The following is a 13,058-nucleotide window of genomic DNA, read 5'->3' as shown; positions in this document are numbered from 1 at the left end:
TTTTTTCATGACTTGAAAAAAAGCGGTAAAAAAAAAGAAATTGTACATCCTCTCATAGAGATTCAATAATGTTTAACACCTGATAACAGCATTATTATCTGTCTTTGCATCACTGACCTGCTGGCCACTAGGAGGGACCTGCCTTTTCCCTCATGATCCAGTGCTGGATGAGTGAGTCTCCCGATGGCATCAGGAGATTGGAGACAGACTTTAACTGCTGAGGCCTGGGATCTCTGCTTCCTAATCCTCGATCTTCAGGCTTCTCGAGGCTCACTGCCATGCTGACAGTGTGCTCTTTGTATTCCTCTTCATTTACAAGGTAATGCAACTGTTTTGTGCACATGTGAAATTCAGTCTCTGGAATCCTGTTATGCAAACTTGTTTTTTCAGTTCTTATTGTCCATATTTTAATTGCTTATTAAATATGTTAACCACCTACAGTAATTTTGCCGTCATCCTTTGTAGCACTTGCACACTCCCCATATCTTTAAAACTGGTATATTCACCCATGCATGGAATGAGTCTCGGACGGAGGGGGATGTCAGGAACAGGATTGAGAATTACTGGGTTAGAGTAAGTAAAGTATTTCTGGGGGCAAAAATGACATCCGGGCATTTTTACCTGCCTGTGTATTTCTGGGGTATTTCTCAATATGCGTAATTGACCATACTTGTGTTCTCATATAATTATTTTACATCATCTTCCATTCCAAGTGCAGAAGACATTTAAATCCCCAGATTTCGTTCTTGCCCCGTCTTAAATATCAAGGATAGATCGGTTGCATCCTCGCCTAACAAGATCAATCCCATGATGAGCAAGACTGGTCTTGCCAAGACCACAAGTATGATCTTTGCATTCATGGGATTGAGAGACACTCCTGTTCTTGAGTATTGTAACTGGTTTTCAGCAATGGAAGATGACGTGAAATAGGTACAAGAGAACACAAATACAGTCAAGTTTGCATACCAAGAAACACCCAGCTTCTGCACCCTATATTTTGAGGGCGCCTTGCACTGATTTTGTGGTGCATTATTTAGTGCATGAAATTTACAGTTGAGAATTCAAAGAGCACTACAAAACGACAGATTTCATACATAGTGCTATTGTGCTACTATATAGTGGGCAAGTGGACATTTGTAAAAAATTGTAAAAAAAAAAAAAAATCACATTATAAATATTTCTAAGTTTTTTGAGCTGGTGAGTGAGTATTGACTAAATGAATGTAAAGAGTAAATGATTATTAAAACAACAAATTGTCCATCCTGATCAAGACGATAAGCTTCAAAACAGTTCCTGTCTGGTTGAAGGAAAAGGTACATATCGCATGCTTTGCACTTTTTGTATGTATAATAATATAATAGGGGTTTTCTTGTACGTATAATAGTATCATAGTGCTGGTGAGATGGCTCCACTATTAGCATATCCCAGCATGCTCGCTAGCCACGTACAATAGACCTGTTTGTATTTTGCATTGTAAATACGTTGGCTGTATCTTCGATTTACGTAAGTGTGTTTACCTGTGTGTGCTCCCGATCTGTGCCAGTTTCCGTGTCCTTTGCTAAGTATTTATCCTGTGTACCTTACACTCTACAGGCGTCTGCAGCTAGACCCTCTTGATTTCGTGACCCTGTAACAAGCGCGGGATTATCGCATTGGTATCATATGAATATCGCTACTTGCAAACATGTGGGCAGTCAGCGCTGCTTCGAGACTCAGTGACTCTTCTTCTTTTTATTCTCCTTATAAAGTTCTTAAAATATATTTAGTTATTACCTGAAAAGTAAACCTTTAAAGCTTTCTGGGGAGGTTTTTTTTTTTTTTAAATGTTTTTATGACAAAAACTCGCAGAGTATTTTAAACGGTTTAACTCCAGAGGGTTAAATCAGTGAAGGCTCAGACGCTTCCGGTGAATGACCGTATCGGTGCAATTTCCCTGCAGACCTAATTAGGACTGTGACGGTCTTGTTTTCTGGGGTGTTACTGTAGATTCTCATCATTCACACATGGAAGGCAAACAACAGAATCCAGAAGCATATAAAGGCCTACAGTTCTGCTGGACTGATAGAGGCATCAAACAGCCATACAGAGGAGGACATGGTGATACTATGTAATCTGGCAGAGATTAATGCATCAGACAATTAGAACGGGATCCTACAGGCAGATAATATGATGAGACAAAAGCCAGCATTTATCCTGATTGTACATCGTTGTGATTCTTCACAACAACCCAGAGCCAGACACCCAGTTAGAAAGAAGCTCAGTGCCTTTGAACGCAACGTCAGCCTGGCTCAGATGGAGAACTCTTCCAGTGAACTTATTTTTGTGCTCCATGGCTTGAATGAAACTAGAACAAAGAGACAGATTTTTTTTGGCCTTTCCATCCTTGCCTATGTTTTCACAATTTTTGTGAATTTAACTCTGATTTTTACCATATTGCTGGAGAAGATTCTCCATGAGCCCATGTTCATCTTCCTGTGTAATCTGTGTGCAAACAGCATCTGTGGCTCAACAAGTTTCTATCCAAGGCTACTGATTGACCTTCTGTCAGACTCTCATGTGATCTCATACACTGCATGTATAATTCAAATATTTGGAATCAGCATGTATCTTGTCTGCGAAATAACTAATTTAACAGTAATGGCTTATGACAGGTATGTTGCGATATGCAAACCGCTGGAGTATCACTCTATTATGACGCCTCACAGGGTAGGAATGTTGGTGCAGATAACGTGGTTCTTATCTTTCTTGGAGATAATTGTCTCCCTTATGTTGGCAGTCAGGCTCCCCTTGTGTGGGTCCAGAATTGAGAAGCTTTATTGTTTTACCTGGGATGTGGTGAAGCTGTCATGTGTAGATACCACCTTAAACAACATATATGGCTACTGTTCCTCCTTTTTTCATACATTTCAATTCCTGCTACTTATAACCTCCTATATCCAAATCACCAGGATATGTATAAAATCTCAGATAGAACGTAGTAAGTTCATGGAGACCTGCCTGCCCCATCTCATCACTTACGGTACCTTCGCCATTTCTCTTTCTTTTGATCTTCTATCAGCACGTTTAAGCTCAGACGCCTCCCTGCAGGCTCTCAGAAACAGCCTTTCTATAATGTACCTCATTGTTCCTCCTGTCCTGAACCCTCTCATTTATGGTCTGAAACTGAAGCAACTTCGTAGGATTGTGTGGAGAAGGTTCTACAGCAAAATTACTGCATTGAAATAACCAAGGGTGGCACGGAGGTTTAGGGGGGGTCACACTGTCATCTCACACCTCCAAGGTTGGGGAATCTGTCCTCTGCTCTCTGTGTGTGGTGTTTGCATTTCCTCCCTGTGTTGTGTGTTTTCCTCCCACAGTCCAAAGCATGTGCTTCAGGTAACTGGTGTCTCAAAATCGCCCATAGATAATAAGCATGTGCTTGTATGTGCGCTGTGAGGGTCTGGTGTTCTGTCTAGGGAGTACCCCAGCTCTGTGCTACCTAGGATAGGTTGCAGCCCCCCTTTCCCACCACCACCATATGATGCCCATCAGAATAAGTGGTTAGAATAAATTAGCAAGTTCCTTCTTCTTCTGCGTGATGATTTCGGCCTGCATGGTCTCTATAATGCTTTTAGTTTAGTCTGGAGCCAGACATGTTACAGTGTCCCAGTGCTTATATACAGCATATAATGGCATATGAGGAATGAGGGGACAGTAATCGATGCAAAAGCCAGCAAGATGCTTTATGTTCTATGTGCATTTGAGATTTCATATGCTTTATATATCTGCTTAGAGAATATTTACAAAATGTAACTCATTAGTATATAGCAATGTTTTGAAAACGTATTTCTATCTGAGGCAGAAAATGAAACAGGATAATACTTAATTCCCTCACCATGTTCCTGTCCTCTGTTATTCTCCTGTATGCAGTACGATGTTCAACTGAGTAACTGCACTTAGGCAGAGTAACAATGGTGGGTGATCCAAACTCACAGCTACTATTTATGGCAGAAAATTATATGAAATCACTTACAGTAATAGAGTTTTAATGGGGTCTATCACCCTATAAGAGCATTATTATCTGTCTTTGCATCACTGACCTGTTGGCCACTAGGAGGGACCTGCCTTTTCCCTCATGATCCAGTGCTGGATGAGCGAGTCTCCCGATGGCATCAGGAGATTGGAGACACACGTTAAGCGGTTGAGGCCTGAGACCCCTGATTCCGAATCCTCCATATTCTGGCTTCTTGATGCTCTCTGCCATGTTGACAGTGTGCTCTTTAAGGTCTGCTTAATGCACTACATGGTCGTGTGACTGTATTGTTCATGCTTTTCCTGCTTAATAAATATATTGAACAAGCACTATACTTTAGTTGCCATCTTTTGTGGCAGTGCACACATACCCCATTTCTTTACAAAGTCATAACTATACACTGGAATCTATAGATACCACCTTATTTTATTTATATGCCTTAATTTTCTTGTTTTTCCATATATTTCAAGTCCTGCTAATCATAAGCTCTTATATTCTAATTACCAGGAAAAATGCTGCACTGAAATAACCAAGTGTGACATGAAGGTTCGGGGGGGGGTCACACTGTCATCTCACACCTCCAAGGTTGGGGATTACAATCTGTCTTCTGCTCTTTGTGGGGGGAGTTTTAATTGTCTCCCTGTGTTGTGTGGTTTCCTCCCACAGTCCAAAACATGCCCTCAGGGTAACTGGTGCCTGTAAATTACCTAAAGATTATAAGCCTGTGCATGAATGTTCCCTGTGAGGGACGAGTGTCCTATCTTGGATGCACCCCTGCCTTGTGCCCTGTGCTACATAAGACAGGCTCCTGGTTTCCCCCTGTGACCCTGAACAGAATACATGGTTAGATAAAATAACCAACAGTTTTTTTTCCTGCTCGATGATTTCGCCCTATGCGGTTGCTATGACGCCATTAGCTTAGCTTAGCTTTCGCTAGAAAATAAAACGTTAGATATTTCACACTGTCGCAATGCACAGCACCAATATGAACGGCAGGTGAGGTTTTAAGGGCCAGTAATCAATGTAAGATGCAGTACGATGTCGTGCCTATAATATACATTTCAGACTGCATGTGGCTTTTAAATGTGTTAGTTGAACTAAATAAAACCACTGTACAAAAATTAAATCTTTAAATGGAATGTACCAGATGTAGAAAATAAAAACATTTCATATTTTATTCCCTAAACATATCTCTGTCTTCTTTTCTTAACTATGCAGTATGACACTTACTTCACTAGGTTTGCACAGAGAGGCAGCAGCTGGTGTGTGAAGGTCAGGGCCACTTCTCCATCACAGAAAATGCTACAAGATCCTTTCCTAAGATCTAACACCTGATAACAGCATTATTATCTGTCTTTGCATCTCTGACCTGCCGTTTCCCTCATGTTTCAGTTGTGGATAAGTGAGTCTCCCGATGGCATAAGGACGTACTGTAGGAGACCAGCTTTAGCTGCTGAGGCCTGGGATCCCTGCTTCTGAAGCCTCCATGTTAAGGCTTTGCAATTTACAATATCAGTCGAAAGTCTGGACACACCCAGCCACCTACAAAGGAGAGTGATAGCATGTCACATCACATGACCTGGCCATCCAACCTAAACACAGCAGAAATAGTTTTGGAGGAGTTTGGCCAGAAAGAGAAGGAAAACTGGCCAATGAGTTATTATGCTAAATTTATAATAACTATTTGAATAAAAATTAATATCCTATGTCCTATAATAGGTTGGGCCAGTGGTGGCCTAATAATTAGAAAAGTGCACTTGTCATTGAAAGGCTACTAGTTTGAATCCTCGACCAACAATATACCACCCCCAAGCACTGCTCCTCGGGTACTAAATACTGTAATAACTGCCCCCTGAAATGTCACGATGTTACGTCCAGAGGACAGATTTCATTTTTGTGTGGTGTGCCATCAATGGGAAGTTTTCACTTCACTTAATTTGGCCTCTGTTCCTGAAATTTGCAAAACATCATGTCTGGGTCAGTTGTGTAGGTCATGTGATTTCCAGTCCCGTGTTGGACATCGCTTGTTCTGCAGTCAGATCATTCTCATCATAAATCAAAACAGAATGTCTTTGAATAGTATACTTTTAACATTCATGTGGCATTAATGTGGGTATATGTATCTGATCTAGTGTTTGATGATTAAATCAATGAAGACTCAGGCCCTTCTCTTGAATGACCACAGCAGTGCAATTTCCCTGCAGAGCTAATTAGGACTGTGATTGTCATGTTTCCCTGGGTGTTACTGTGGAGTCACGTCATTCCTGTGTAACAGTGCAGTAATTATGGAAGGCAAACAACAGAATCCAGAAGCATATAAAGGTCTACAGGTCTGCTGGACTGATAGAGGCATCAAACAGCCATACAGAGGAGGACATGGTAATACTATGTAATCTGGCAGAGATTAATGCATCAGACCATTAGAACGGGATCCTACAGGCAGATAATATGATGAGACAAAAGCCAGCATGTATCCTGATTGTACATCGTTGTGATTCTTCACAACAACCCAGAACCAGACACCCAGTTAGAAAGAAGCTCAGTGCCTTTGAACGCAACGTCAGCCCGGCGCAGATGGAGAACTCTTCCAGTGAACTTGTTTTTGTGCTCCATGGCTTGAATGAGACTAAAACAAAGAGACAGATATTTTTTGCCATTTCTCTTCTTGTCTACGTTTTCACCATTTTTGTGAATTTAACTTTGATTTTGATCATTTTACTGGAGAAGATTCTCCATGAGCCCATGTTCATCTTCCTGTGTAATCTGTGTGCAAACAGCATTTGTGGCTCAACAAGTTTCTATCCAAAGCTACTGATTGACCTTCTGTCAGACTCTCATGTGATCTCATACACTGCATGTATAATTCAAATATTTGGAATCAACTTATATCTTGTCTGCGAAATAACAAATTTAACAGTAATGGCTTATGACAGGTATGTTGCGATATGCAAACCGCTGGAGTATCACTCTATTATGACGCCTCACAGGGTAGGAATGTTGGTGCAGATAACGTGGTTCTTATCTTTCTTTGAGATAATTGTCTCCCTTATGTTGGCAGTCAGGCTGCCCTTGTGTGGATCCAGAATTGAGAAGCTTTATTGTTTTACCTCGGATGTGGTGAAGTTGTCATGTGTAGATACCACCTTAAACAACATATATGGCTACTGTTCCTTCTTTTTTCATACATTTCAATTCCTGCTACTCATAACCTCCTATATCCAAATCACCAGGATATGTATAAAATCTCAGATAGAACGTAGTAAGTTCATGGAGACCTGCCTGCCCCATCTCATCACTTACGGTACCTTCTCCATTTCTCTTTCTTTTGATCTTCTATCAGCACGTTTAAGCTCAGACGCCTCCCTGCAGGCTCTCAGAAACAGCTTTTCTATAATGTACCTCATTGTTCCTCCTGTCCTGAACCCTCTCATTTATGGTCTGAAACTGAAGCAACTTCGTAGGATTGTGTGGAGAAGGTTCTACAGCAAAATTACTGCATTGAAATAACCAAGTGTGGCATGGAGGTTTAGGGGGGGTCACACTGTCATCTCACACCTCCAAGGTTGGGGAATCTGTCCTCTGCTCTCCGTGTGTGGAGTTTGCATTTCCTCCCTGTGTTGTGTGTTTTCCTCCCACAGTCCAAAGCATATGCTTCAGATAACTGGTGTCTCAAAATCGCCCATAGATAATAAGCATGTGCTTGTATGTGCGCTGTGAGGGTCTGGTGTTCTGTCTAGGGAGTACCCCAGCTCTGTGCTACCTAGGATAGGTTGCAGCCCCCCTTTCCCACCACCACCATATGATGCCCATCAGAATAAGTGGTTAGAATAAATTAGCAAGTTCCTTCTTCTTCTGCGTGATGATTTCGGCCTGCATGGTCTCTATAATGCTTTTAGTTTAGTCTGGAGCCAGACATGTTACAGTGTCCCAGTGCTTATATACAGCATAAAATGGCATATGAGGAATGAGGGGAAATCGATGCAAAAGCCAGCAAGATGCTTTATGTTCTATGTACATTTGAGATTTGATATGCTTTATATATCTGCTTAGAGAATATTTACAAAATGTAACTCATTAGTAAATAGCAATGTTTTGAAAACGTATTTCGATCTGAGGCAGAAAATGAAACAGGTGTATAGTTAATTCCTTCACCATGTTCCTGTCCTCTGTTATTCTCCTGTATGCAGTACGATGTTCAACTGAGTAACTGCACTTAGGCAGAGTAACAGTGGTGGGTGATCCAAAGTCACAAATACTATTTATGGCAGAAAATTATATGAAATCACTTACAGTAATAGAGTTTTAATGGGGTCTATCACCCTATAAGAGCATTATTATCTGTCTTTGCATCACTGACCTGCTGGCCACTAGCAGGGACCTGCCTTTTCCCTCATGATCCAGTGCTGGATGAGCGAGTCTCCCGATGGCATCAGGAGATTGGAGACACACTTTAAGCGGTTGAGGCCTGAGACCCCTGATTCCGAATCCTCCATATTCTGGCTTCTTGATGCTCTCTGCCATGCTGACAGTGTGCTCTTTAAGATCTGCTTAACGCACTATATGGTCATGTGACTGTATTGTTCATGCTTTTCCTGCTTAATAAATATATTGAACAAACACTATACTTTAGTTGCCATCTTTTGTGGCAGTGCACACATACCCCATTTCTTTACAAAGTCATAACTATACACTGGAATCTATAGATGCCACCTTATTTTATTTATATGCCTTTATTATCCTTGTTTTTCCATATATTTCAAGTCCTGCTAATCATAAGCTCTTATATCCTAATTACTAGGAAAAATGCTGCACTGAAATAATCAAGTGTGACATGAAGGTTCAGGGGGGGTCACACTGTCATATCACACCTCCAAGGTTGGGGATTACAATCTGTCTTCTGCTCTTTGTGGGGGGAGTTTGAATTGTCTCCCTGTGTAGTGTGGTCTCCTCCCACAGTCCAAAACATGCCCTCAGGGTAACTGGTGCCTGTAAATGACGGAAATATTATTAGCCTGTGCATGAATATTCCCTGTGAGGGACGAGTGTCCTATCTTGGATGCACCCCTGCCTTCTGCCCTGTGCTACATAAGACAGGCTCCTGGTTACCCCCTGTGACCCTGAACAGAATACATGGTTAGAGAAAATAACCAACAGTTTTTTTCCTGCTTGATGATTTAGCCCTATGCGGTTGCTATGATGCCATTAGCTTAGCTAAGCTTCCGCTAGAAAATAAATCGTTAGATATTTCACACTGTCCCAGTGCACAGCACCAATATGAACAACAGGTGAGGTTTTAAGGGCCAGTAATCAATGTAAGACGCAGCACGATGTCGTGCCTATAATATACATTTCATATTGCATGTGGCTTTTAAATGTATTAGTTGAACTAAATAAAACCACTGTACAAAAATTAAATCTTTAAATGGAATTTACCAGATGTAGAAAATAAAAACATTTAATATTTTATTCCCTAAACATATTTCTGTCTTCTGCTTTTCTTAACTATACTGTATGACACTTATTTCACTAGGTTTGCATAGAGAGGCAGCAGCAGGTGAGTGAAGGTCAGGGCCACTAATCCATCACAGAAAATGCTACAAAATCCTTTCCTAAGATCTAACACCTGATAACAGCATTATTATCTGTCTTTGCATCTCTGACCTGCCGTTTCCCTCATGTTGCAGTTGTGGATAAGTGAGTCTCCCGATGGCATAAGGACATACTGTAGGAGACCAGCTTTAGCTGCTGAGGCCTGGGATCCCTGCTTCTGAAGCCTCCATGTTAAGGCTTTGCAATTTACATTATCAGTCGAAAATCTGGACACACCCAGCCACCTACAAAGGACAGTGTTAGCATGTCACATCACATGACCTGGCCATCCAACCTAAACACAGCAGAAATAGTTTTGGAGGAGTTTGGCCAGAAAGAAAAGGAAAACTGGCCAATGAGTTATTATGCTAAAATTATAATAACTATTTGAATAAAAATTTATATCCTATGTCCTATAATAGGTTGGGCCAGTGGTGGCCTAATAATTAGAAAAGTGCACTTGTCATTGAAAGGCTACTAGTTTGAATCCTCGACCAACAATATACCACCCCCAAGCACTGCTCCTCGGGTACTAAATACTGTAATAACTGCCCCCTGCAATGTCACGATGTTACGTCCAGAGGACAGATTTCATTTTTGTGTGGTGTGCCATCAATGGGAAGTTTTCACTTCACTTAATTTGGCCTCTGTTCCTGAAATTTGCAAAACATCATGTCTGGGTCAGTTGTGTAGGTCATGTGATTTCCAGTCCCGTGTTGGACATCCGCTTGTTCTGCTGTCAGATCATTCTCATCATAAATCAAAACAGAATGTCTTTGAATACTATTCTTTTAACATTAATGTGGCATTAATGTGGGTATATGTATCTGATCTAGTGTTTGATGATTAAATCAATGAAGACTCAGGCCCTTCTCTTGAACAACCACAGAAGTGCAATTTCCCTGCAGAGCTAATTACGAATGTGATTGTCATGTTTCCCTGGGTGTTACTGTGGAGTCACGTCATTCCTGTGTAACAGTGCAGTAATTATGGAAGGCAAACAACAGAATCCAGAAGCATATAAAGGCCTACAGGTCAGCTGAACTGATAGAGGCATCAAACAGCCATACAGAGGAGGACAAGGTAATACTATGTAATCTGGCAGAGATTAATGCATCAGACAATTAGAACGGGATCCTACAGGCAGATAATATGATGAGACAAAAGCCAGCATTTATCCTGATTGTACAGCACTGTGGGTCTTCACAGAAAGGCAGACCCAGACGTTCAGTTAGAAAGAAGCTCCGTGTCTGTGAACGACACGTTAAGGTGGCTCAGATGGAAAACTCCTCCAGTGAACTTGTTTTTGTGCTCCATGGCTTGAATGAGACTAAAACAAAGAGACAGATATTTTTTGCCATTTCTCTTCTTGTCTACGTTTTCACCATTTTTGTGAATTTAACTCTGATTTTGATCATTTTACTGGAGAAGATTCTCCATGAGCCCATGTTCATCTTCCTCTGTAATCTGTGTCTAAATGGAATCTGTGGCTCTACGAGTTTCTATCCAAAGCTACTGATTGACCTTCTGTCAGACTCTCATGTGATCTCATACACTGCATGTATAATTCAGATATTTGGAATCAGCATGTATCTTGTCTGTGATACAACTAATTTAACAGTAATGGCTTATGACAGGTATGTTGCGATATGCAAACCATTGGAGTATCACTCCATTATGACGCTTCAGAGGGTGAGAATGTTGCTCCAGATGATGTGGTTCTTATCTTTCTTTGAGATAATTGTCTGGTTTATGTTGGCAGTCAGACTCCCCTTGTGCGGATCCAGAATTGAGAAGCTTTATTGTTTTACCTGGGATGTGGTGAAGCTGTCATGTGTAGATACCACCTTAAACAACATATATGGCTACTGTTGTTTCTTTTTTCATACATTTCAATTCCTGCTAATTATAACCTCCTATGTCCAAATCACCAGGATATGTATAAAATCTCAGATAGAACGTAGTAAGTTTATGGAGACCTGCCTGCCCCATCTTATCACAATAAGTACTTTTTCCATTTCTGTAATTTTTGATGTTGTTTCAGCACGTTTAAGCTCAGACGCCTCCCTGCAGGCTCTCAGAAACAGCCTTTCTATAATGTACCTCATTGTCCCTCCAATCCTGAACCCTCTCATTTATGGTCTGAAACTGAAGCAGCTTCGTAGGATTGTATGGAGGCGATTCAACAGCAAAATTACTGCATTGAAATAACCAAGTGTGGCATGGAGGTTCAGGGGGGGTCACACTGTCATCTCACACCTCTAAGGTTGAGGATTACAGTCTGTCCTCTGCTCTCCGTGTGTGGAGTTTGCATTTCCTCCCTGTGTTGTGTGTTTTCCTCCCACAGTCCAAAGCATGTGCTTCCGGTAACTGGTGTCTCAAAATCGCCCGTAGATAATAAGCGTGTGCTTGTATGTGCGCTGTGAGGGTCTGGTGTTCTGTCTAGGGAGTACCTCAGCTCTGTGCTACCTAGGATAGGTTGCAGCCCCCCTTTCCCACCACCACCATATGATGCCCATCAGAATAAGTGGTTAGAATACATTAGCAAGTTCCTTCTTCTTCTGCGTGATGATTTCGGCCTGCATGGTCTCTATAATGCTTTTAGCTTAGCCTGGAGCCAGACATGTTACAGTGTCCCAGTGCTTATGTACAGCATAAAATGGCATATGAGGAATAAGGGGACAGTAGTCGATGCAAAAGCCAGCAAGATGCTTTATGTTCTATGTGCATTTGAGATCTGATACGCCGTATATATCTGCTTAGAGAATATTTACAAAATGTAACTCATTAGTATATAGCAATGTTTTGAAAATGTATTTCTATCTGATGCAGAAAATGAAACAGGTTTATACTTAATTCCCTCACCATGTTCCTGTCCTCTGTTATTCTCCTGTATGCAGTACGATGTTCAACTGAGTAACTGCACTTAGGCAGAGTAACAGTGGTGGGTGATTCAAAGTCACAGCTACTATTTATGGCAGAAAATGTTATGAAATCACTTACATTAATAGAGTTTTAATGGGGTCTATCACCTTATGAGAGTATGATTATCTGTCTTTGCATCACTGACTTGCTGGCCACTAGCAGGGACCTGCCTTTTCCCTCATGATCCAGTGCTGGATGAGCGAGTCTCCCGATGGCATCAGGAGATTGGAGACACACTTTAAGCGGTTGAGGCCTGAGACCCCTGACTCAGAATCCTCCATCTTCTGGCTTCTTGAGGCTCTCTGCCATGCTGACAGTGTGCTCTTTAAGGTCTGCTTAATGCACTATATGGTCATGTGACTGTACTGTTCATGCTTTTCCTGCTTAATAAATATATTGAACAAGCACTGTACTTTAGTTGCCATCTTTTGTGGTGTGCACATGTGGCAGTATGACTATTTTAAGTACCTGTGCCTTTAAATGGGCGGGCCGACTTGTATTGTAATTCATGGTAGCGCCCTATAAAAATGGC

At 41.3% G+C, this 13,058-nt stretch overlaps 2 protein-coding genes across 4 annotated transcripts; both read left to right on the top strand.

Annotated features, from left to right (window-relative positions):
- The first annotated feature begins 2,163 nt into the window (after positions 1 to 2,163).
- LOC125712130 (olfactory receptor-like protein DTMT) lies at positions 2,164 to 12,588 on the top strand. 3 transcript variants are annotated; one of them, XM_048981813.1, is made up of 3 exons: positions 2,164 to 3,375; positions 7,670 to 7,781; positions 12,080 to 12,588. In XM_048981813.1, exon 1 carries the CDS (start codon positions 2,167 to 2,169, stop codon positions 3,223 to 3,225), a length of 1,059 nt encoding a protein of 352 aa, XP_048837770.1. In that variant the 5' UTR covers positions 2,164 to 2,166; the 3' UTR covers positions 3,226 to 3,375; positions 7,670 to 7,781; positions 12,080 to 12,588. The 3 variants fall into 3 exon arrangements, with proteins under 3 accessions (XP_048837770.1, XP_048837769.1, XP_048837768.1); XM_048981812.1 differs by having other exon boundaries at positions 7,670 to 8,143; positions 12,446 to 12,588; XM_048981811.1 differs by lacking the exon at positions 2,164 to 3,375 and having other exon boundaries at positions 6,404 to 8,143; positions 12,446 to 12,588.
- LOC125712131 (olfactory receptor 1M1-like) lies at positions 10,754 to 12,086 on the top strand. Its single transcript, XM_048981814.1, has one exon. It carries the CDS (start codon positions 10,754 to 10,756, stop codon positions 11,810 to 11,812), a length of 1,059 nt encoding a protein of 352 aa, XP_048837771.1. The 3' UTR covers positions 11,813 to 12,086.
- Positions 12,589 to 13,058: the final 470 nt, after the last annotated feature.

Source organism: Brienomyrus brachyistius, chromosome 17 (genome assembly GCF_023856365.1).
Source record: "Brienomyrus brachyistius isolate T26 chromosome 17, BBRACH_0.4, whole genome shotgun sequence".
NCBI classification, from domain to species: Eukaryota; Metazoa; Chordata; class Actinopteri; order Osteoglossiformes; family Mormyridae; genus Brienomyrus; species Brienomyrus brachyistius.
Note: the sequence above shows the minus strand (reverse complement) of the source record. Positions and strands in the feature narration are given on the sequence as shown.

Coding starts and splice junctions, on each gene's coding strand:
- LOC125712130 (XM_048981813.1), top strand. CDS start 2,167: ATGATGAGACAAAAGCCAGCATTTATCCTGATTGTACATCGTTGTGAT.
- LOC125712131 (XM_048981814.1), top strand. CDS start 10,754: ATGATGAGACAAAAGCCAGCATTTATCCTGATTGTACAGCACTGTGGG.